Raw genomic sequence first — 26,188 nt, 5'->3', positions numbered from 1 at the left:
GTGGGACAGACTTCTAGGTCAAAGCATTTTTATTTTTAAGATATTAAATATTTTCAAATTGGATTGCTGGCAGAACTGTAAGTTGAGATAACCTTTTGGTAAGAGTTCATGGTTTCCTAAACCCCACTAACAAAAGATCTCTTAATTTTGCCAACTCCATGAAGTGAAAGAGAACTCATTGGATGTTGTAATTTGCATTTCCCTGAGTACTATTTAGGTTCATAATATTTTCATAGGTTAATGGCCATTTGGAGTTGATCTTTTATCAATAGCCCTCCAGTCCAGATGGGTTAAAGACTTTAATGTAAAAAATAATCAGAATTTTAGAAACAAATTTAGGAGACTATGTATAACCTAGGAATTAAGATCCTTTAACTAAAATAGTAAATTAAAAAAATGAAAAAATGAAAAAATATATAAAATATATATTATTTTTACATTTGCTATAAAAATAAAAATATGTGGCGACTCCTTTTACTATATAAAAAGTATAAAGACAAATGCTAGATTAAGAAAAACACCTGCAACACAGATGATAATGAATGAATATATAAAGAGCGTTTCCAGATTTATTAGACAAACCAACAGAAAAATAGGCAAAAATATATAGACATTAAATATATAGACATAAAAAATATATAGACACTAAAGATAATCTGTTAAATGAATAAAGTATGAAATCTGGATGAAGGCTTTCATTTATCCATCATTGCACTCTATTGTGAATTTTCTTATAACGCCTAAGCTTTAATATGATGAAATGCTTTTCCACATTCATGATTATAGAGTGTCTTTTCTGTATGTATTTTCTGGCAAATTGATTCTGAAAGTCTTCCCACATTCATTAAAGATACAAATTATGGTTTTTCTTGTGGAGTAGACATCTGGGTGACTTGCTATTCTTTATATTAACTGAGTTTCTCGCTGATGTATTCTTTGATGTACAGTAAGGCTTGAGCTACTCCTAAAGGTTTTTCCACATTCATTACATTTATAGGGTTTTTCTCCAGTGTGCATCCTCAGGTGTACAGTAAAGTCTGAGTTTGTTCTGAAGGCTTTTCCGCATTCTTCACATTTATAGGGCCTCTCCCCGGTATGAATTCGCTGATGCAGAGTTAGTTGTGACAGAGTAATACAACCTTTCCCACATTCTTTACATGTGTAGGGTTTTTCTCCAGTATGTGTTCTCCAATGCACTGTAAGGTATGAACCCCTCCTGAAGGCTTTTCCACAGACATCACATTTATAGGGTTTCTCTCCACTATGGATTTTCTGATGTTCTGTGACATGTACCATCTGGCTAAAGGCTTTCCCACAGTCATTACATTTAAATGGTTTCTCTCCAGTATGTGTTCTTTGATGGGTATTAAATCCTGAGTTACTTGTGAAAACCTTACCACATTCATTACATTTATAGGGTTTTTCTCCAGTATGCCTTCTTTGATGCACAGTAAGCTGTGATGTATTAGTGAAAGCTTTCTCACATTCATTACATTTATATGGTTTTTCTCCAGTATGGGTCCTTTGATGTACAATAAGGTATGACTTAGTCCTGAAGGATTTTCCACAATCACAGCATTTATAGGGTTTTACTCCAGTATGAATTTTCTGATGCTCCTTGAGGTTTACCATTTTAGTGAATGCCCTTTCACAGTCAGTACATTTATATGGTTTCTCTCCAGTATGAATCCTCTGATGTACAGTCAAGTGTGATTTTATTCTGAAAGATTCCCCACATTCATTACATAGATAAGGTTTCTCTTCAGTATGAATTCGCTGATGTATAATTAGAGATGAGGAACGCATGAAGGCCTTTCCGCATTCACTACATTTATAAGGTTTCTCTCCTGTATGCATTCTGTGGTGTACTGTAAGGCATGAATAGTTAATGAATGCTTTCCCACATTCATTACATTTATAAGGTTTTTCTCCTGTATGAATTCTCTGATGTTCTGTGAAATTTGCTATACGATTGAATGCTTTCCCACATTCATTACATTCATAAGGTTTTTCCCCAGTATGAGTTCTTATATGTACAATAAGGCTTGAATTACTCCTATAGGCTTTTCCACATTCATTACATCTAAAGGGTTTCTCTCCAGTATGAATTCTCTGATGAACATTAAAAATTGTGGTATTCTTGAAGGATTTCCCACACTCATTGCACTTATATGGTTTCTCTTCAGTATGGGTCTTCAGATGTACACTAAGATATGACCTATTCCTAAAAGCTTTCCCACAATCATTACATTTGTAGGGTTTTTCTCCATTGTGAGTTTCTTGATGTCGTGCAAGTTTTGATTTATCACTAAAAGCTTTCCCACATTCACTACATTTATAGGGCTTCTCTCCAGTTTGAATTCTCTGGTGCTGATTAAGGCGTGCACACTGGCTAAAAGATTTTCCACAGACATTACACTGATAAGGTTTCTCCTTAGTATGAATTCTCTGATGTACCATAAGTGATGAAGAAGCAATAAAGGCCTTTCCACATTCATTACATTTATAGGGTTTTTCTCCAGTGTGAATTTTTTTATGTTGGCTAAGATATGAAGGTTGGCTAAACATTTTCCCACATTCATTACATTCATAAGGTTTTTCTTTAGTGTGTGTTCTCTGATGTTGAATGAGTAATGACCTATAACAAAAGGCCTTGTCACATATACTACATTTATAGGGTTTTTCTTTACTATTGTTTTTTCCCCCTAAAGTAAGTTCTGAAGCAGGCCTTATAACTTTGCTGCCTTCTGTATTCTTGCAAATTTTCTTCCCCAAATGGGTATCTGTATTCAAATATAAGTTCTCTGTGAAATTTTCCTCATGTTTTTTTAAGCATTTGCTGTGGAGCTCTTCTGTGATAACTCCTGGTTTGGGACAAAAAATAGACCCAAGTATAACACCTCTTTGACCAGTGGGAATTTTCTTGTGTGTAACTATTCTTTGGCTCCGACTCTCCTGAGTATTTTGCAGTCTCAATATCCTGTCATTCCATTTCCATATTCCTCCCATTCTGGAGTCCCGCAGACTATTCTCTGCGAGTTTCTCTACTATGGTCTCCTGTGATAAATCTTCAGAGATATCCTCTGTTAGTATAGCATTCTTGGTTGCTGGTTTGGTCTCCAACTCTGGGGAGGGAGGAAAGAAAATTCAAATGACTACATTTCCTAAGTTGGGGAGTTCTCACTAAACTGAATAATAAGAGGAAAACTTGGGCTGACAATGAATATGTGGTTTTAACTGCTTGCAAATTGGCCTTGTTTTCTAGGAAGAAGGAGCTAAAGTTAAGGGAAGCTGGTTAAGCAAAGAACCAAAATAGTAAATTCGAGGAGTAGTTTTCCTCTATTAAAAATTCATTCATGGTAATGCTCCTAGAATCTAAGTCTCTCAAATATTTATATTCTCATTCCCTTTAGAGTCAAATTCTTTAGAGAGCATTTTTCATAAGTTGTGACTACTTCCCTGTTTCTCATTTACTCCACAAACCAGATATTTGTCCTCAATCATACTTTCTATTTGTTCTGAATAGAAAGTATGATTTTTTTTGGCTAGCTTTTAATTTTTATTTTGTGAGTCTTCTCAAATTTCCCTATCATAGTAGCTTATTGGCATCTTCGTACATACCTTTTAATACAGTTCTTATGGAAAAAGACACTGACTTTTCAGAAAGTAGGCTGAACTAGTCAAAATTAATGTTTGTGGTTATTAATATTTCAAATAGTAATAATTATTATCAAGAATAGTTTTATATCCTTTTTATGGGTCTTAAGAACATTTCTAACAGTTTGCCAAAATTCCTTTAAAAAATTATACTGTGGGGTGGTAGTTTGTATGTGCAAGTTAATATCTGATTTTCTAAAACACTTATTATACTTCTTTTATATTTCTAATTCATTTTTAGGGTAATTATATCTGAATTTAAACACTTAGATATAATAATTTTAAACAAACAAATTGGATCAAAATCTTCTGTGGACAGAATGGTTTTATTATTTTAAAACTCAAGGTAAGTAGAACTTTCAATGGATTCATTGTGCTGGACAAAGATTTGAATTCACAGCCAACAAAGAAGAAAACCCTGTAACTCAAGGACTAAAACCCACCTTATTTAAATGTCTAAGTAAGTCAAGGGAACTGAGGATCCTACCAGCTCACCAAAAGCAAACAATCTTCTGTAAAAAAAAAATTACATAATCCAGAACCTCAAATTATTGTTACACATTTTATATTCAATGCCTAACAATGAAAAACAATAGGCATACAAGGACATAAAAATGATATGAGAAAAAAAAATCCACAAAAATCTCATAATAAAGACCAATCTGAAGGTGACAGAAATAATTGAGGTCTCAGATATGAACTTTTAAATTAATCATGATTACTATATTCAAGAAAATAAGACAAGACTAATAATTTCACCAAACAATTGGAAATTACAAAAAAAGAACCAAATGGTAATTCTAGAACGGGAAAATAAAAATATTAAGAACTCAAAGGATAGGCTAAAAGTAGATATGGCACATGAGAGTGTCAGCAAACTGAAAAATAGGTCAGTATAAAATATCCATATTGAAGCAAAGAATAATGGAAAACTTGAAAACATTATTTTTAAAAAACATATGCTACAATGGCAGAATGTCATAGCTGCTACAGAGACATTACAGTCCCACAAAGCCTAAAATATCTACTGTCTGGTAAACACAAAAACTTTGCTGACTCCTGAATTAGACAGATGATTGATTCTCAACAGATTCTAGGTAATAAGACAGAAAACAGTGGAATGATATGAAAATGCTGAAAGAATATAATTGCCAACCTAAAATTCTAAACTTACCAATAATATTATTAAAAGATAAAGGTTAAATATCCCATAGTCAACATATTTATAAACTTATCTCAGTTCTTAACAACCACAGGAGTTAGGGAGATATAATTTTCACTTTGTGATTCATACATTGAAGTTCAACATGGTTAATTAAAGCTGGTAAATGACAGATCCAGGTTTGAATCCAGGTGTTCAAAGTAAGAACTCTACCCTCTTTACAATTCTTCCTCCACAATTGAGTATCACCATGGTTCCAGATACCTATGCTCACTAGGCCTCATTTCATTTTTTTTTCTTTTTTTAAATATATCTTTATTGATTTCAGAGAGAGGAAAGGAGAGGGAGAGAGAGAGCTAGAAACATCAATGATGAGAGAGTCATTGATCGAGCCCACAACCAGGGCATGTGCCCTGACTGGGAATCGAACCCCGATCACCTGGATCCTAGGTTGACGCTCAACCACTGAGCCACACCCAGCCAGGCTCATTTCATTTTTTTTAAAAAAATGTTTTTATTGATTTCAAAGAGAGGAAGGGAGAGGAAGAGATAGAAACATTAATGATGAGAGAGAATCATTGATTGGCTGCCTCCTGTATGCCCTCTACTGGGGATCGAGCCCACAATCCAGGCATATGCCCTGACCAGGAATTGAACTGTGACCTGGTTCATAGGTTAACGTACAACGACTGAGCAACACTGGCCAGGCTAGGCCTTTTATTTCTTTAGTTCTGGTGCCTAGAATCCAGTCTCTTCCTGTCTCCAGCCTTCTTCACTTTAAGTTCCCAGGTTCTGAACATTCTTATTCAGTTTCCCTATCTCTTTTCCTCTTAGATATGAGCCTTTTGCTCCAAACATAGCCAGTGGTTTGAAATATATTACCTATTCAGACATCTTGCCTTGTAGGACCTCACTGATATATCAGGCTATCAGAGGTAGACATTCTGTTCTTCCTGGGTTCTCCAAAATATTTCAGATATTTGATTCATCCATGGAATAAATCTTCCTGGTTCCTATTAACTCACCTGGATAGGGGACTCTTGAAATTTCTGTCACTACCACCCATGGTCCTTTTCCATCCTCCAAATGAGATATCATGTCTGGTTTGGAAACTGCAAGCCCTGTTCAGAGAAAAATGAATATGATTTGATTGTGCCCATGAGCAAGAACTAGTGCCAAATTCAGTCTCAACTCTTAATCTCCTGTGCAGAGTGGCTATTACAGGAAGTTCTAGAGATGTGCTGTCCAACAGAGTTGCCAATGGCCACATGTATCAATTTAAATTTGAATTTAAATTATATAAAATTTAAAATTTAGCTCTTCAGTTGGACCAGCCACATTGCAAGTACTCAAGAGCCACAAGTGGCCAGTGCTTGCAATATGGGGCACCAATGATATAAACATTCCCATCACAGCAGAACATTTTACTGTACAATGGGTGTCATAGAGAATTACAAAGGTATCTCAAAGCTCAACACTATGACCCAGAGTTTGCTGGGATAATAGATCATATTTGTTCCTCTTCTTTCTAGAGGAACTGGTAACTCATTTATGGAAGTGACCAGAAAAAAACTAGTCCTAAATATGAGGGATTGTCAACAATCTCCAAGATTCCAATGAAATATGTATTTCTTACTCTACAATGGGTAGACCATTCAGTTAAGAGTGAGGAATAGCATAACTCCCAATAATATGCTCCTAAGATTATGAGGTTTTAATGCCAAAATTCAATTAAGTACTTTAGAAGCTCTATATCTTCAGCAAACCTGGTCAAATGGGCAGATACACAAACACAGAAGTTATCCTTACCCAGGGAGACAAGATTCCTATAATTCTCTAGCATCACATCCTTGTGCAGGTCCCTCTGTGTAGGGTCCATCAACCTCCACTCTTCCAATGTGAAGTCTATAGCCACATCTTTAAATGTCACTGATTCCTAAAATAAATACACTGTGATCACCCAGGGACTATACAATAAGGCCTGTTAAGCAAAGTAATTCATACAAAACTTGGGAAGAACTACAGAAATCAGAATCACCAAATGACTCTGGAAGCCAACCGGCTCAACCCTTAAAGGATGCAAAAATGTCCCCAGGGACAAGAACTTAAAACCACAAGAGGAAGCCCATTCTATTTTTAGTTTTATCTAATAGTAGGTTTTTGGGTTTTTTAAAAGACTAATTCAAATCTGGCTTTCTATAACTTCTAAATATTGGTCCTACTATATTACCTGGAGCCAAACAGTATGGTTTCCTCCTTCCTTAGGAAGTCTTTAAAATATCTCATAATAGCTGGTAGTTACCACCCAAATAATCCTTTCTTCTTCAAAACCCTGGCTTATGTATATCGACTTTTTCAGTTCCAATCTATAAAATATGGCTTATCAAAAGATACAGTTTATCATTCAGATGACAGATAAAGAATATTATAAGCTCTCTCTTTGAAAAATAAAAATAAGAAATCACAGAACTTTATGGAGCTTCTTTGGTCAAGATATGAAATATATATGTCATTGTGTAAAAAAATGGAAGAATTAATCATAATAAATTGTAATGGTTACCTACTGGAAGGAGAAAATAGAGTGCAAGAAACTGGGATAAAAGCCAAACTCCACTGAATATTTCTTGTGTTGTAGATCTGACTTTTGAACTTGAACCATGTGAACAGTTTATAGTATTATAAAATACTTAAATTTAAAAATAATCTATAAGCCTATTTGTTCCAAAAATAAACAAAATTTATAATAGTGTGGGAATATGGTACATTTCTACTGTGACATCTACAGCATCTGAAAAAACTAGTATTGCACAAGGCAAGTAGTCCAGAGTAATTTTCTATGCCACAAAATAAAATCATAGCAGAAAACATTAAATACAAAGTTATATCTTGCTCATTCCCTCAGCATGTGACCCCTCAAATGTTTGTAATCCTCCCTACCACATTCTCCAAAGTCTTAAAAATCTAAGCAATATGGATGTACTATTTGAAGATTTGCGACACTGTTTTTTTAAATTGGTGTATTATTTTTTAAAAGATCTGTTTCCAACAACAAAAGCAATTCCTAAAAATTAAAAGTAAAATGAAACAAATTGGTAGCATACACATTCATCAGAAAGAACTATTTTGAGTGATTTTAAAAGACAGTAATTTTTCTGGATATCCCTTGTGAGATATACCCCAAAGAGAAAAAGAACTACAAATAACAAAAATAACACGTTTCAGTAAATAATCATATTGTTGGTGGTAGTGATGTTTTATAACTGTTGTTTGTGTAGTGTTAAAGAAAACAAATTAGTATATCGACGTCATTGATAACTAATACATTTGGCACGGGAAAAAGATATAAATATAATATTGATGAGATTATATAAAAACTCCATAGATCCAAATTTGAATTGGAAGTACCAGTCTAAATTTATGAGGTATTTTACTTTTAATGAAAAAGCACATTTCCTAGCTTTGTCCACTAAAAAGGCCTGGAAACAATACCATTAAGGTAGCATTATGCAAGCTAGGCTGTGGCCTGTAAATATTGCTTCCCACTAAGAGGAACCAGGGTCTGGAACTTATTGTCATACTAAAAAGCAAGGAAGCTATCAAAGACTGCTAGGGTCATGTTTAGGACAGGAGACAATTTGAAGAAGCTCCCACTGGCCAATGATGGGACAATCTGAGCATTAATAATGACAATAACTTTAATGGGTTTCAAAAACATACATTTAAATTCATAATTTCATAATAAAATTACAAAAATACTCATTGATTATCTTTGGAAGATGCTTGGAAACTGGTAATTAAGGAGAAAGAATCAAACTTTTGTCCTTTTTCTATGCAAAATATATATAGTTTGTATGATAACCAGGTGTGGTCAAACAGTTGATGTGGGGAGGTTTCTCTTTATGTAAGTATACTACAGCTCGTACATGACAAAGGACAAAAGAATTAATACATCACCATTTTGCAATCTTTAATGAATTGAAGGATCATAAGTGGCTGCTGTAAAATTAATGAGATACTTCATTTTTTATACTAAGTCACTGAAACATAAGGAGTATTTCAAATTTATAGTACATCTGTAAATGGGTCACATTTCAGGTGCTCAACAGTCACATGTACATGTGGGTAGTGCCTACTATATTGGATAACACAGCTCTAAAGTACAAATGACCGTTTCTTCAATAAACAATTACAAGGGGAGGAAAAAGAGGGAGGGGTAGATCTCTAGGTTGAAAGTGACCTAAGAGGCAATATTAACTAATTACAACATAATAATCAATTAGGGAAACAAATACCAACTCAATATTTGATAATATGAAGGCTGTTAGTTTTTTAGCTGTTGACCCTTGAACAACATGGGTTCCAACTGCACAGGTCCGCTTATACATGGATTTTTTTTCATTAAATATGTATAGTACTGTAAATGTATATTCTCTTCCTTATAATTTTCTTAACATTTTCTTTTATCTAGCTTACTTGATTGTAAGAATACAGTGTGTAATGCATCTATCATATAAAATATGTGTTAATTGACTGTTTTCGGTAAGGCGTTTGGTCAACAGTAAGCTATTAGCAGTTAAAGTTTTGGGGAGTCAAAAGTTATATGAAGATTTCTGACAGCACATGGGTTGGTGCTCCTAACCCCTGCATTGTTAGAGTCAACTGCATACTTAACATTAAAAAAATGTTATAGATTATATGATGAAATATTTATAGATAAGATTATATAGTGTCTTACTTGCTTCAAAATAATTAGTGAGGGAAGATAGGGCTACATACAAAATATGATTGCCCATGGGTTGATAATTGTTGAAGATGGATAATAGGTTCAACGAGACTCATCAAACTACTCTCTCTACTTTTGTATAAGTACAGTGCATATTATTTGTCAGGTACTGATCTAAGGAATTTTTATGTAATGACTGAATCCTCACACTAGGAAAGTGAGGTTTGGAGAGGTTAGGTGCTTTGCCTAAGTTCACAAAGGAGGCAAAGTCTAAATTCAAATCCAGGCAGTTTGGCTCCAGAACTCAAGTTTGTAATCACTATACTCAAGGATCTAGTAAATTAAGGCCCTTCTTAGCTGACTAATCAGGCAAAGGCCTTAGGTTACATATTTGGCTAAGATCTGCTTTGTATCAGAACAGATGGCCTTGGAGGTGTTTTCTGCCACATAGATAGGTATGCCCATCAAACTGTTTAAATCTTTTTTTGGACCACAAAATTTGTAAAGTATGTTTTACATAATTCTGCTAATAATAAAACATGGCTAATGTGGGAGATAATGACAGTTCATAAGCTTTATTGCTAATTACTTCATATATAAATTATAATAAATTTACTAGGCTTGTTTTCTTTTCCCACCAAGAACTAACTAAACCCCAGGAAAAATCCAAGAAGGCCCTCAGCTCTCACCTCTGGTTTACCTTGAGGTTCTCTGCAAGCAAGAAGTAAAGGGCAAGGCAGAGTTGTAAACTGCCTGGCTAAGAGTAGAAGGTATGTCAAACACAAACAAAAGCCTTTTGGCAAATGCTGGAGGACTTACTGGATTATGACTTAAGGAAATTTATGTCCAATCATTAATCACTATGTTAACCAGAGGTTTCAGTGGCCATACATGACAAAGAATACAAACTTTACTGAATTAGTCCAGGAAAGTCACTAAATAAATAAAATAGCAGCAGCAGCAACAATAAACCATGGGGAGGGAAGAATATGATTTCCAGAGTTGCCACATTGTATTAATTAAAATATCATGTTTTCAATAAAAAATTACAAGACACACAAAGAAACAGAAAAGCATGGACTATAAATAGTTAAAAAAAAAAAAGCAGTCAATGGAAACTGTACCTGAGGAAGGCAAGAAGTTGTATTTAGTAAATGAAGACATTAAATCAGCCATTAAATCAGCCATTATAACTATGTTCAAAACCCCAAAGAAGATCAAGTCTAAAGAATTAAAAGAAGTTATGAGAAGGATATCACATTAAACTTCTGGAGTTGAAATATACAATAACTGAAATGAGAGGTTCAGTGGAAAGAAATAGCAATTTGAACAGTACTGTGGTCTGAATGTTTGTGTCTCCCAAAATTGATATGGTGAAATCCTATTGTCCAATGTAATGGTATTAAGAGGTGGTGACTTTGGGAAGTGCATAAGTCATGAAGGTAAGACTCTCATGAATGAGATTAGCGTCTTACAAAAAAAAAAAAGAAAAAAAAAGAGGCTCCAGAGAGACCCCTAGAACCTTACACCAGGTGAAGATATGATGAGGAGTCTGTGACTTAGAAGAAAGACCTCATCTGACCATGCTGGTACCCTGATTTTGAACTTTAGTCTCTAGATCTGTGAGAAATAAATTTCTTCCCATTGAGGAGACATTCACATGTTTTGACTCTAGTCCTAGTCCCACAGCCCACAAGGGCTGGCTGGGGGAGAGGAGGAAAGTTTGTTCCAGAAGGAACTGTCTGAGAGATCATACAGATTTCTATACACGAAAAGGGAGAATAAACCACTTGTTGAAAAACCATTGTATATTTTTCCAGGTTTGATGAAAGAATAAAGCATGTATAATGGAATCTAACTCTTGAAGATATCAAAAAGAAATGTCAAGTAATTTCTTATACAAAATAGCTATTCAAATTAGCTACTACCATTTCAGTCTTTCTAAATAAGACTTTTTTAACCTTCAAAAAATTTTCTGTTGTTTACAAGCCATCCAGGCTGCTGTGCTTTGCTATAGAAACCTGACAGATTCAGATAAGCAGGCAGAAAAAAATTGGTGACCTTGAAGAGAGATCAATTGAGATTATCCAGACTGAGGAACAGAAGCAAAAAAGAATGAAAAACATGAACAAAGCTTCAAAGATCTGTGGGTCAACAAGAATACCAATATATGCATATTGGAAGTTCAAGAAGGAGAGGAAAGAGAGAAGGGGGCAGAAAGAATATTTGAAGAAATACTGGCCCAAAACTTCCTTAATTTGATGAAAAACATTAACCTTCACATACAAGAATCTCAATGAACACCAAGTAGGACAAAATCAAAGAGATCCATGCCTAGATACAATATAATCAACTGATAGAAGATGAAGAGAGAATCTTCAAAGCAGCAAGAGAGAAAGGACTCCTAATGTACAAGGGATCCTCAGTAAGACTGTCAGCTAACGTCTCATCAGAAACCACTGATACTAGGAGGCAGTGGTATAACATCCAGAATGCTGAAAGAAAAAATGTCCACAGAGAATTCTATATGCAGCAAAACTATCCTTCAAAAATGATAAACAAAAACTGAGAGAATTCATTGCTAGCAGATCTGGCCTCCTATAAATACTACAGGGAATCCTTCAAGTGAAATGAAAGGACACTAGACAGTAACACAAATATTCATGAAGAAATAAGACCAGTAAAGGTATCTAAAGAGAAAAAAATATAAATGTATTTTTTTAACTCTTTCTCATCTTATTTGAAAGACAACTGCATAAAGTAGTAAGTATAAAACAGTGTTGATGAGATTATAATGTATAAAAGGTGCAATCTGTATGAAAATAATAGCATAGAGGAGAGAGAAGGGAATGGAGCTATACTGGAACAAAGATGTATATACTATTAAAACTATGTTGGCATTAATCTGAAATACACTGTTTTATGTCAAGATGTTAATTACAGTCAGGGAAATTTAACTAAGGTAACTCAAAAAAATATTGTGAAAGAAACAAGAATAGTTAATCAAATGGGATACTAGAAAATATCTAACACAAAAAAGGCAGTGAAGGAGGAAGAAATAAACAAAAATGACCTAAGACACACAAAAACAAATAACAAAATGGCAGATATAAATTCTACCTTATTAAACTAAAAGTAAATAGACTGAAAACTGCAATCAAAAAGAGAGATGGGCAGAAGGGACTTTTGTTAAAATGCTACAAATATGTACTGTGTACAGAAGACACACTTTAAATTCAAGAACACAAATAGGTTTAATGTAAAAGGATAGAAAAAACATACTATGTAAATAATACACAAAAGAGGGCTAGAGTGGCAATATTAGTATCAGACAAAATAGACAAACATTTTTACCAGAAACAAAGAGAGATACTTTCTAATGATAAACTGGTTAATGTATCAATAAGACAACAAGTTTAAAAATATTTTCATCTAACAAAAGAACCTCAAAATACAGGAAGCAAAAATTTATAGAATTGAAAAGACAAACACAATTCAACAATAACAGTTAAAGACTTTAATACCCCATTTTCAATAATAGATAGAACAACAAGGCAGAGGATCAATGAGGAAAGATGACTTGGATAAAATACTATAAACAAACTAGGCACCCATAGAACACAAAGACACCCAATAACAGCAGAACATACATTCTTTGCAAGTGTACATGAATATTCTCCAGGACTGACCATATGGTAGGCCACAAAACAAGTCCTAATAAATTTTGTGGACCTTCAGAAAAAAGATACTAAGAGGGCTCCTGGTGGCTAATTGGACTCAAAAATACCCAAGACAAAACAAAAAACATGAAAGAGTCTAGCAGCCATTTCTACACAGGGGCCTCTCACGAAAACTGCTCTTTAGGGAGAAACCTGCACTGAACTGCCTGCCTGCACTGTGTTACTGTGATCTGAGCCAGCCCTTATAAAGGAGTTCCTGGAGTCCTATTTCAACCAAGAAAATAATAAATATTAGAATGAAGGTAAACAAAATAGAGAATAGAAAGACAATAAAGAAAACCAACAAAAGCATAATTTGGTTCTTTGAAAAGATTACAAAATGACAAGCTCAGATTGACTAAAAAAGAAAAGAAGACTCCAATTACTAAAATCAGGTATGAAAAGGGAGACATTACTACTGGCCTGACAGAAATAAAAGGATTATAAAGGACTAATATGAACAACTGTATGTCAACAAATTAGATAACCTAGACGAAGTGGGCAGATTCCTAGTAAGACACAAACTACCAAAACTGATTCAAGGCAAAGAAAATCTGACTAGATCTATAAGTAAGTAAGTAAGTAAGTAAATAAATAAATAAATGCCAGGTTAAAATGGCTTTGCTGGTGAGATCCACCACACATTATCAGAAGAATTAACAGCAAACCTCACTAACTCTTCCAAAAAATAGAAGGAAACACTCCCCAACTCATTCTATGATGCCAGTACTACCAAACTAGACAAAGACATCACAGGAACACTACAGACCAATATCTCTCATGACTGTACACACAGAATTCTCAACAAAATACTAGCAAAAAGAACCCAGCAACAAATAAAAGAGTACTATACACCACAGCCAATCGGATTTGTCCAGGAATACAAAGTTGATTTACTATCTAAAAATCAATCCAGGTCACGCCATATTAATAGAATAAAGAACAAGAGTCACAGGATTATCTTAACAGGCTCAGGAAAAGTATCTGACAAAATCTAACAAACTACAACTAGAAGCAAACTTTGTCAACATGATTAAGACCATTTATAAAAACCCAAATCTAACATCCTACTTTATGGCAAACAGCCCTGTACATCCCTTCTGAGTCCACAAAAACAAAGATGTCCCCTCTCTTCACTTTGTTCAACATGGTACTGTAAGTTTTAGTGAGGGAAATTAGACAAGAAAAAGAAATAAAAGGTATCCAGGTTGGAAAGGGATAATTTCTATTTGTAAATGACATAACCTCTATTTACAGATGGTATTATCCTGCATATAGAAAACCCTGACGAATCTGCACACACACACATGCAAAAAACCCTACTAGAACTAAAACTAGTTCAGCAAGGTTCAGAATACAAGATCGACACACTTAAGTGAATTATTTCTACACAGGAATACATTAACAAAATATGTGCAAGGCTTGTACGCTGAAAACTGCAAAACATCACTGAAAGAAACTAAAGAATACGTAAAAAAAAATAAGACATCCCATATTCTTTCTATTGGAAAGTTTAATATTGTTAAGATAGCAATATTCTCCAAACAGATTCGACACAAGCCCTATGAAAATTCCATCTCCTTTTCCTTTTGGTGGAAATAGCAATGTTAAAAATTATTAAAATACTGGTTCTACTCAAATGAAAGTTAAAGCTAAGTTCAGCAGTTATAAACAGGATGCAGAATTTAAGAAAGAGCCAGAGGGAATTAATCTTCTGCCAGGAATTCCCTCCATCAGGACAAAAACAAACCATATGATTTATTCACCATGTCAAAAACTGTGGTATTTTCCTAAGGCTCCTAGTTCAAACTCTGAAATTATACGTATTTTATATTAAAGCCTAAATTGTCATATATTAAAGGACACTAAAAATCATTGGTCCAGTAATGTTTCAAAAAATGAATGTATAAGACTGAATCTCAGAATTATTTTCTCATAAAAGCAAAAATCCCCACCACTTTTACACAAAACATATTTGGAATAAAGCCAACTTTCAAAGTGTAATTTTAAAAAACTTAAACACAATCCTAAAAAAAGAAAAAGGGGCTGAACTTCTCCTACATAAAATAAAAAACACACCACAATTCTCCTAAAAGTATAATCAACACACGTATGTCAAAGATGTACTAAGACATTAATGAGAGGTAAGCAAGCTTGACAAGCCGGTTCAAAGCAGATATAAGAAACAGATATATAGACAGTGGGAAAAGAATGCTGAAGTAAGATTGCAAAATTAGATAGTAACCTAGTAAATGTCCAAAGGACAATAAAACCGTAACTTTGGGGATTATCTCTTCTCCTAGGTAGAAATAATTTGCAACTTTTCAGTCTTCTACAAGTTAGCATCTAACTTTAAGGGTCTGAATATTAATCAATAATAAACAATGAGTCAAACAACAAAACCTTCTTTGTTGTGTCTGACAGCCCTTAGACAGGCTGGCTAGATACTGGTCTAATGTGATATTGAAAGGGCATATCTTTTGCCTTACTTTTAAGTTTTGGATAATTTTTCTTTTCTTTTTAAAAAATATATCTTTATTGACTTCAGAGAGAGGAAGGGGGGGAGAGAGAGAGAGAGAGGTAGAAACATCTATGATGAGTCATTGATTGGCTGCCTGCTGCACACCCCCAAGTGGGGATTGAGCCTGCAACCCAGGCATGTACCCTGACCAGGAATCGAACCACTATCTCCTGGATCATAGGTTGATGAACAACCACTGAGCCACGCCTGGCTGAGCTGGATACTTTTTTAAAAAATTTATCTTTATTGTTGAAATTTTACAGGTGTCCCGTTTTTCCCCCCAATCGACCCCCTCCACCTCACTCCCACCCCCTCCCCAGACCTTCACCCCGTTAATGTCTGTGTCCATGGGTTATGCATATATGCATATAACTTCTTTGGTTAATCTCTTTCCACCCTCCACTCCCCCTTCCCTCTTCCCTCTGAAATATGATCGTCTGTTGCATGCGTCAATGTCCCTGGGTCTATTTAGTTTATCAGATTCTTTTGTTCGTTCATTAGCTTCTTAAAGGAGATGTTTCAACATTTCATGTAGTACTGGTCTGGTGGTGATGAACTCTAGCTTTTCCTTGTCTGTGAAGCTCTTTATCTGACCTTCAATTCTAAATGATAGCTTTGCTGGGTAGAGTAATCTTGGTTGTAGGTTTTTGTTTTTCATCACTTTGAATATTTCTTGCCACTCCCTTCTGGCCTGCAAGGTTTTTGTTGAGAAATCAGCTGACAGTCGTAGGGGAGCTCCCTTGTAGGTAACTAACTGCTTTTTTCTTGCTGCTTTAAGATTCTCTCTTTGTCTTTAACCTTTGGCATTTTAATTATGATGTGTCTTGCTGTGGGCCTCTTTGGGTTCCTCTTGTTTGGGACCCTCTGTGCTTCCTGGACTTGTAAGTCTATTTCTTTCCCCAGGTAGGGGAAGTTTTCTGTCATTATTTGTTCAAATAGTTTTTCAATTTCTTGCTTTCTTTCTCCTTCTGGCACCCCAATAATATGAATGTTGGGCCGCTTGAAGTTGTCCCAGAGACTCCTTATACTATTTTCATATTTCTGGATTCTTTTTGCTCTTCTGGTTGGGTGTTTTTTGTTTCCTCATACTCCAAATTGCTGATTTGATTCTCAGCATTCTCTACTCTACTGTTGACTCCCTGTAAATTATTCTTCATTTTAGTTCGTGTAGCCTTCATTTCTAATTGATACTTTATTAGGTCATCAATGGTCTCAGTTGTTTTCGTAATAGTCTTACTAAGATCCTTGAGCATCCTTATAACCATAATTCTGAACTCTGTATCTAGTAGCTTGCTTGGTTCTATTTCATTTAGTTCCTTTTCTGGAGATTTCTTCTGTTCTTTCCTTTGTGACATGTTTCTTTGCCTGCACATTTTGGCTGCTTCCAGGTGTTTGTTTCCATGTAGTAGGTAGAGCTGCTTTATCTCCTAGAATTTGTAGAGTGGCTTTGCGTAGTAGGTGTCCTGTAGGGTCCAGTGGCTCAGCCTCCCCAGTCACCTGAGCTGGGCCTTTTAGGTGCTCCTCTGTGTGGGCTGCGTGCACTGCCCTGCTGTAGTCAAACCTTAGTTGCTGTTGGCATGACTGGGAGGAATTGACCCCAGGCCAATCGGCTGTGAGGACCAGCTGGGACTACAGCCAAAGAGCTGCTGTGCTGGAGACACTCCTGTGGGGCAGGACTTACTTTAGTGGAGTTTTGGTGTTCACCAAGTGCACCCCTTGAGTGTGTCACTCGTGGATATGGTATTGTTGTAATCCAGCATGGTCAAGTCTGACCACCAGGTGGTCTGTCTCTGGGGCCTCCCTGGAGGTGCAAAGTCAGCCTCTGCCAGTGCCTTGTCCAGGGCCACCCAGCATGAGCTACATAGCAAACCATAGTTGGCTACTAGTTGTGCTGGGCTTGGCGTTGTCCAGGAGAGGCCAAGCCATGAACCAGTGCAGGCTGCCACCAGTGCCAGGCCTGGGGCCACTTATCAAGCTGTATGGGTCACACTGAGGCCAGCTGCTGCTTGTTTGAGAGATTTTAGGAAAGTCCTAAGCATAAGGCTCAAAAAACCACTTTCATAGAAAACCACTGGAAATGGCTTAGATGAGCTTGCAAGTAGGGAGGGGCAGAGTCTCTGGGAATCACCATGGTGGGGCTAAAGGTGTGAGTCAGATGCTGGAGATTCAAATATGGTACCTGCCTGCCAGCTCTGTGGGAGAGGGCTCACCAAAGGAGCAATGGCCTCTGCCAGCCCTTCTGCCTGGGAGAAAGCTGCCCCTCCACCTCTTGGCCCAATTTCAGGCAAGTTAGTTCCTCCCTGAATGTCCCAGGTTCCTTTCAAGCTGCTGCCCAGTGCTAGGGCTCAGAAGAAGTGCTTCTGAGTGAGTCTGTGTGCAGGCCCTTTAAGAGGAAAGCTGGGGCTCTCGCAGCCCCCATGTCCCTCAGCGCCAGTCCCTGCTGGTTTTTACAGCCTGAAGTTGTGGGTACTTCTCTTCCCAGCCCTGGAGCCCTGGGCTGGGGGCCCAACGTGGGGCTGCACCCCTCACTCCTCCAGGAAACCTCCATCGCTGAGATGTCCCTCCTGGGTTTAAACCGCGGCACAGGGTGCGGGCCCACTACCGAGTCTCTGCCCCTCCTGCTGGTCTCAGTGCTTCTTCAGTTCCCTGGTTGTAGGGCTTCTGTTCAGCCAGATTTCACGAGCTTCTGAGCGATGGTTGTTCTGTATTTTAGTTGTAATTTTGATGTGGTTGTGGGAGGCGGAGGGTACAGCTCTTACCTACGCCACCATCTTGTTTCTCCCTGGATAATTTTTCTTAACACAATTTTTATTCATTTCTGATTTTGATATTTTTCTCGAAAAAGCAGGTGGATTCTATATTCACAAAGTAAACTTAACAAACAGAATGAAATAAAAATATATAAACAAACTCATCTTAAGAATGGGAATATTTTTTAAAAATACGAACTGATGTTGATGTATTCTTTATGTTTTTTTCTCTCACCTGATAATATTTTTTCCACTGCTTTTTCAGAGAGTGTGGAAGGGGGGGGGAGAGAGACAGAGAGAGAGACAGACAGAAACATCGATGTGAGAGAGAGACATCAATTGGTTGCCTCCCACATGCACCCTGACTAGGGCCGGGGATGGAGCCTGCAACCGAGGTAAGTGACGTTGGACAGAATCGAACCAGGGACCCTTCAGTCCTCATGCGACACTCTAACCACTGAGCCAACCTGCCAGGGCAATTCTTGATATTTTTAATGGTATTGGGTCTTGCAATATGAAGCAAGAATCAGACTGTGATACAGGATACTTCATCACTGGCAATTATGATGTGACTATCTGTCAAATTAGAGCTGCCACTGGGAGAAATAAAATTTGTCAAATTGATGCTACCAGCCCTGGGATTACTACAGCTACCACTCAAGATCGTATTCACTGTGAACCTGAAATGAACAGGGAACATTAAGAATTAGGGGCAGTAAAAGAGGAGCATTCTCTTTATTTCCCTTACATGCAATGGTAAGTATTACCTTTACCAATTCTGGTTCTTCTGCCTGAAGATTATCTTCATCTGGCTGGGAAACTTCAGGACTCTGAGGAATATAGGATAAGGTCACTCAATAATAGGCTGCCTATGACCTACAGCAGAGCCTCAAAAAGCACCAGCAGTCCGCTGTGGATTTGGTATATATGGGATGACTTCTTTTACTGTTTCATTTAGGGATGAAACAGTAACATCCAATCATAATGTCCTTTCACCTTGGTTGAGACAATAACACACACACAAGATTGAGAAAGATATAACTGCAGTGTTTAAAGAAGGCTTTTAATAAAGAACTGATCAAAACAAACATATTTATAATAAGGGGCCTGCAGATGCTACATAATTCTCCTTTTCATATGGGGGGTGAAACCTATTTCTCAGAAAGTATCTAACTTGCTCAAGAATAATATTCAAAACCTACTAACACCAACTGTTTTCTACAGTTGAATCATTACAGTGTTTGGGAGGGCAGCACGTCTCAGTGCTCAGGAAGTATTTTCAGGGACGTCTCATAACATTGTTTTCTTCTAAACCTTAGAAACTATGTCCCTACAAGGGCCTGATTTTATAAATGAAATGAAATTTTACTATACCTTCTAGTAGCACTTATCAATTTTAGATTTTGTGCCATTAAAAAAATATATGGCTAAAAGTATTTACTTAAATTTCATTGAGAAAAATGTTATCTTAGTTCTCTCCTCCCAAGTTTGTACAATGATGTGAACTTCAACCTCTGATAATTAGGGATGGGTTTGATCAGGCAAATACTAGACAGATATTTGGGTCTACTAATCAAGTGCAACATTTTGGTTTTTATTACTCTTTTCAAGGGTATGTTTTAAGGACCAGTTACATGTTATATATCCTGGTTACAAAGAATAAAAGATCACTACTACAGGTTACTATGGATCATTACTATAAAAATTCTATTTGTTGGCAGTACCTTTCTTCTGAATCTATGTACTTCAAAAAGGCACTTCTAAAACACAGCCTTCTTTCCATCAAGACCCATCTCATACACATCCAAGCACACACACTCTAAAATGTCTTCAGAGAAACATTAAAAGATTCAGCTTAAATATCTAATTCCAGTCCTATCTTTCAATTTTCCATCTTGAATCACTAGCTCACCACTGTTCTCTGCCTCAGAGCCTTGCCCTAAACTCCTTTCTCCCCTGAGGTACCTTCACAAATACTTGGACAATTTAAATTCCACTTGTAATTGAATACCAGCTTATACCAAACTATCCTCATGAGTTTTCCATGACTAATTCAGCCCATACTAATGTCCCATTTCTTTCCTTACATAGCACTCATCATCTTTATCATAATTGCTACGAAAATACCATCTACCTAAATAAATGTAACTATTTCTTTTGTTTGCCTTACCTCAATGAGAATGTAAGCCCCCTACAGCCAAGCATTGTCTTAAATATCTTCTCTCCATGTCACCTATTAAGCTTGAACACTTCTTAATGGGTAAAAAAGAGGAAATCACTGAGAGTGTGGATGTGGTATATATGAATTAAGAGTGTGAGTATGTGTATACATTTGTTTTTCCCCCAAAATTTCCTAAATGAAATTTTCCAATTGAAAAATATCCCATTTTACTACTCACTAAATAACTGAAATTTCCTGGGAACAATACACATTTAACACCATAAATAAATTTCCCAGGCTACCTATCATATTCAAAGATAGTCCCAATATTTTTTTGAAAGATCTTGAAATTTGGTTCAATATGTGTAGTGAATCTTCCTATAGATTACAGCCTTTACTCACATATCAAACGATTTGGTTCAGTTTCCAGAAGGCGTGTGGGTAAGGCAGGAGAGTTACAAGACTTTAGGAAAAGACATGTCCTCAAACCAAGACAGCCGATCAGAAACAAAGGAAACCCAAACTTACCAGAGGTCCAGCTGAAGAAACCACAGTAGCCATTGTCCTCTTCTTTGTTCCCTTCCCTAGACGGAACGGAGTCCTACAAAGATGTCTGAGAAAGAGAAATAAGCCATGAAAACCAGTCCTGCCTTGTTCATCTCAGACTCACCAAGCTGGAATCTTGACATCCAAGTGAGAGTGACTACCGTAAAGAACACAAGAGTAAGCCCCAAGATCAGTGAGGAAAAGATTCTTGTTCCTGGATATCTTGAGATTTTTAATACTATTAAATGTAGTCACAGGTAGCAGGCCAGACATTGTACAAAGAACTTTTAAAATACTTTCTCATTTGATCTTCACATCAATCCAATGGGAATTATATATATACATGAAAAACTGAGGATTAGAAAAATAAATTTACTTATTCAAGGCCACCCGTAACTCCAAAGCAGTCTAATTCCAATGCCCACACCTTTCCCCCTAAATCAGCTTGTGATGTAAAGTTGACATATGGGCCCTTTGAAAATGGAGCCAGAGCAACTACCTTGCACCTCTCGCTCCTTGAACCTTTAGAATGTTTGAACTGGGCAACATAACCTTTGGATGGGGGCACAGAAACACTGTCTTACAAACAACTGTTTGTAAAACCAACAGGAAAAGCAGACATCCTGACCAGAAAGACTGATGACTGTGGAGTCTTTCTAAAGACAGGATCAGTAAGCAGCCATGTGGAGCTGAAGAGGAGCTCCGCCAATTAGCAGCAGCTTCGTTGCCCCTCAATTAGACTCTGTTTGCCAAATCTGCTCCTGCCCTGAATGGGCACCTGGCTTCCCTAAGGTTCACTATGGAGCTTTTGCTCAATAAACAGTAGATTTTAATCTAATCTTACAGCTTATGTTGCTCAGAAGCTCATCTGAAATGATACAACTATCTTCTGAAAAATAAGAATTGTAATAAAGCAAAGCTATTATAAATTCAAAGATCAGAGATATGCAATTTAAGTAGATATGGGTACATTGAGACTTATACTCGAAAGTTATTTTCAAGCATCCATGGAGCACTTGATAACACTTATCATACACCACTGACCAAAGAAAATTTCAATGAAAAGAAGAAACTGAATACACTACATTCTCTAACTATGATATGGTAGAATTACAAATGTAAATGGAAGTCTGAAGGGAGGGGGGAAAAACACTTATCACCTGGAAATTAAAATAAACCCTCCTGAGTAGCTAGTAAGTCAAAGAGAGAACTCTGAATTAGAAAATAAGAGTATTATAGATTTAAAATGCTTGGGTTGCTAACAAAGCTTTAAAGAGAATAAATTTATATCCCTAAATAATTTCAAACAAAATTTTAAACAATGAAAATATTAAACATTCAACTGAAGAAAATAATTAACAAGCCATAAAGAAAAACAAACAAAAACAGCGGTCAAAGGCAGGAGCTGATTCTCTAAATAATGAAAAAGACAAGCAACAGAGCAAAAAGAAAAAAGACCAATAAACTAAAAATAGAAATAAGAAAGGGGCTGTAACAGATAAAATGTCTTAAAACAGTATGCCAATAAAAATAAAATTTCCCAAAGAACAATTTTTCTTTAAAATTTTTCTAAAACTGACTCAAACAGCAGAAAACTTAAGTAGGCCAATGGAGCAGAGACTACTCATTGCCTTTCAACACCCAGTCTCCCCTTCTACTTGACAGAGGCCTGAAGAAGTCTCAGCTGGCTGCAAGGTGACCCAGCTAGAGAATTTCCGAACCTCCTTGCAGGCAGGGGTGCCATGTCTGCAAATGGGATCGGAATAAAAGAGACAATATGCAGCTTCGAGGTGACACCTTTAAAAGAGAGCTGTTTTCCCTCCAGTTCTCCATCTCCCTTTCCAGCTTTCACCATAGGGAGGACCCTAGAGTGTGGTGGAGCAAAAACATAGGTCAAACCTGGGTTTCTAGAGGAACTTATGGACCAGAGCTACCTACCCCACCCGATCCTCACTGCTACCAGCCACCTACCAACTTAGACTTTTATATAAGGAAGAAATAAATTGTCTTTCTTGTCCAAACCACTTGGACTCCATTAAAGTTGCAAAATTAAATTCTTAACTAATAAAGTGAACGATCATGAAAGAAAAATGTAAAACTACCAGGTAGGTAGGAGAGAGAGGGCAGGGTTTAGTTAAATCAAGAAAAAATGTGAATATCTTAAGAATGTAGAGTTTATCCCATGACACTAGTGGGTTTCACTAGACACAATGAAAAGATTTTGGTGGAAGAGGAGCAGTAAGAAGCTGAGGGAGGAAACAGTGTAGTGCGCAGGGAAGCCCCGAATAAAGGGAGGGTACTCTGAGAGGACTCCTCCTCTGAAGCCTCAAGGTTACCAATAAAAGAGGTTTTCCTTTACACCAGTGTTTCTCTACCTTTTTTCCAGGTCATGGATTCCTTTGCAGATCTAATGAAAGTTACGACTCTTCTCCAAGAAAAGTCCCACACATAATTAGAAGGGTCTCAAATCTGAGGATTGAGAAAGCTCACAAGGCATGCTTATTAAATAGGAAATTATTTGGCTCCATCCAAGATCTACATCAGGATCTATACCATAGGTGTGAGGCACAGAAATCTACTTTTTCAATCAGTGTGTTGATAAATACTGTTCTAAAGATAACTCCTGAACCCCAAATTAAAGACCCTTCTTTACAAACTTGAAAATCCAACTGAAATGTTTTACCAAGAGGATTCTAGAATCCAGGCAGAGCTGTGGCCCTGCATTAGTTCCCTTGGCTGAATTTCTGCTTCACGCTTGGTGTTTCTTGAACTAGTCTTCATCTCACAGTGTAGAAGCAACACCTGTGCCAAGTTTAAACACAATTTAAAATGATGATTGAAGCTGTTTTAACATATTAACAATGACTATATATCAACACCAGATCTTAACTTTTGGAGGATACATCTGAGAATCTGGTCTTGTCCACATAATAATGCACGTGAATATATGATGTTGCATATTATTTCAGGGAGTTTGAAGCCCAACCCTTTCAAACCCATACACTGACATCCAAGTTAAGAAGTCCAGTTTTACAAGGTTGGAAAGAAAAAAAAATAGCTAAAGAAATAATAAGTGAAAACTACTTTTCCAAAATGCAAAAGCAGACTTACAAGGAGTGACTTAAGATATTTTCACTTCCAAGGAACTACAGTAATGGTTTTCTGCATCTTTAAAACTTATTAATAATGATCTGAGTCATTTCTTTTTAAATTTGTAAAGATTAATAAACTTCTCCTTGACAATATGCCATGGAGATAATGCTAGTCCAGTACGTTTAACAACCAAACTGTACAAAAACATCTTTTTAATTTTATAATCAGAATAAACAATGCTATTTAAAATTTAGTATATTCAGTTTGATCTCAATTGTGTAAAACAGCACACAGAGAAAAAGACTGCAAGTGAGTTCGCCAAAACCACTGAGACTTATGAGGCCTGGGCCTGTGACGTTTACCCTTCTTTCCATTTTTCCATACTTTCCAAGTAGCCAATAAGATTTATGTATACACAGGAGTTTGGTAGAGGAGTAGAATTCCAGAGTGGCTGTTCACACCCCCAGCTTCCGATGTTGGTTTGGCTACTGTTGTTATAAGCAAGTCACTCAAGCACAATGAGTCAGACATCAGCAAATGAGGCTAGCCGCATTATGTTTCTACTTTTGCCTTTGACATTATGCAGAAGGTAACAGGCCAATATTGCCGCAGAGTCATAATTTCCTAGATAATTTTTTCTGAGATGTTGTGACTTCCCAAGCACTGCGGAAGTATTAAAGACTTAAGTAGAAACTTCACTTGCGGCGGTTCCTAAGCCAGGGCAGTTATTTAAGAAGTTATATGCATAACTCATAGACACAGACAATAACGGGGTGAAGGCCTAGGGAGGGGCGGTATCGAGGCGGGGGGGGGTCAATGGGGGGGAAAATGGGACACCTGTAATACTTCCAACAATAAAGATACATTAGAAAAAATACTAACAATGAGAACTTCAGCGCCATGGGTCAGTCAAGCATTTCCCAACCAAAGCAATAATACTACTGTGATGTCAGGGACAGATGAGCGCCTTCAAGGTGATTATCCGAAAGCCGTGAACCGAGCCGCCGAGGGAAGGCTGCCCCGTACCCAAGACAGCAGAGGGTCCGCCCGCTGAGCCGCGGGCGGGAAACCCAGCTCCACCCCGCGGGTCGGAGGGCGGGACACGCGGTCCCTCCCGCAGCCTCGCCCTCTCCCGGACTCCCTTCTCCGCCCACTAGGGGGACTGTAAAGAAAGGACGGCCGGCTGGGCCCCCACCCAGGGCGCCGAGGCCCGCACCGCCGTGGGCAGGGGGCCGCGGGGACCGCGCGGAAGCCGGCGGGCAGCAGGCCCGGCCCCAGCGGAGCGTCTGCGCGGGGCGGGGACCCTGCAGGCAACGGCCACGCCCCGGCGCCGCGGGAGACGCGCCCGGAGGTGCAGCGGCGGCCAGACCTGGCGCCCGGGCGACGAGTACCTGGCTGGCGCACTGAGGACACCGGCGCCCTGGCGGAGCGGGGCGGGAACGCTGATGGCGCCGCTCGGCGGGGCGGCCCCAGCTCGGCAGTGCGCCTGCGCGGCCGGAGGGAACTACAATACCCAGAGTGCTCAGCGGCCGGCCGGCTCCTCGTCCGCGCTCGGGGGACTCGCTGCTTGTAGATGTGCGTGACCTGGAATTCAATGAAGCTGAAGAAGTTGTGCTGCGAGGCCACGCCGTGCGTCAAGCACTGCACGGGGCACTAGCGTCACGAAGAACAGCGAGACAACCCTTCCTGGGAACACCTCCCTGTGAGCAGAGCGCGCGCCGTGGGCAGAGACGTCGGCCTCCGCTGCCGCGGGTGAGCCCGGCGCCCGTGGGTGCGGTCCACGCCCGTGCTGGTCTTCCAGGCCAGCTCTTCACCGGAAAAGTCGGTGACGCCGTCAGTATCGTTTTTGCGTCTTT

At 37.8% G+C, this 26,188-nt stretch overlaps 1 protein-coding gene across 4 annotated transcripts; it reads right to left on the bottom strand.

Annotated features, from left to right (window-relative positions):
* Nucleotides 1-551: 551 nt before the first annotated feature.
* ZNF624 (zinc finger protein 624) lies at nucleotides 552-25,808 on the bottom strand. 4 transcript variants are annotated; one of them, XM_081161707.1, is made up of 7 exons: nucleotides 25,724-25,791; nucleotides 23,923-24,041; nucleotides 21,222-21,306; nucleotides 19,300-19,362; nucleotides 6,629-6,755; nucleotides 5,845-5,940; nucleotides 552-3,125 (listed from the first exon to the last, which is right to left on the bottom strand). In XM_081161707.1, exons 3-7 carry the CDS (start codon nucleotides 21,252-21,254, stop codon nucleotides 904-906), a joined length of 2,541 nt encoding a protein of 846 aa, XP_081017833.1. In that variant the 5' UTR covers nucleotides 21,255-21,306; nucleotides 23,923-24,041; nucleotides 25,724-25,791; the 3' UTR covers nucleotides 552-903. The 4 variants fall into 4 exon arrangements, with proteins under 4 accessions (XP_081017833.1, XP_081017832.1, XP_081017834.1 ...); XM_081161706.1 differs by lacking the exon at nucleotides 25,724-25,791 and adding an exon at nucleotides 25,215-25,427; XM_081161708.1 differs by lacking the exon at nucleotides 23,923-24,041 and having other exon boundaries at nucleotides 25,724-25,808.
* Between the last annotated feature and the right edge of the window lie 380 nt (nucleotides 25,809-26,188).

This window comes from Miniopterus schreibersii, assembly GCF_964146895.1.
Source record: "Miniopterus schreibersii genome assembly, chromosome: 16".
NCBI classification, from domain to species: Eukaryota; Metazoa; Chordata; class Mammalia; order Chiroptera; family Miniopteridae; genus Miniopterus; species Miniopterus schreibersii.
This window is presented reverse-complemented; position numbering and strand designations above follow the sequence as displayed.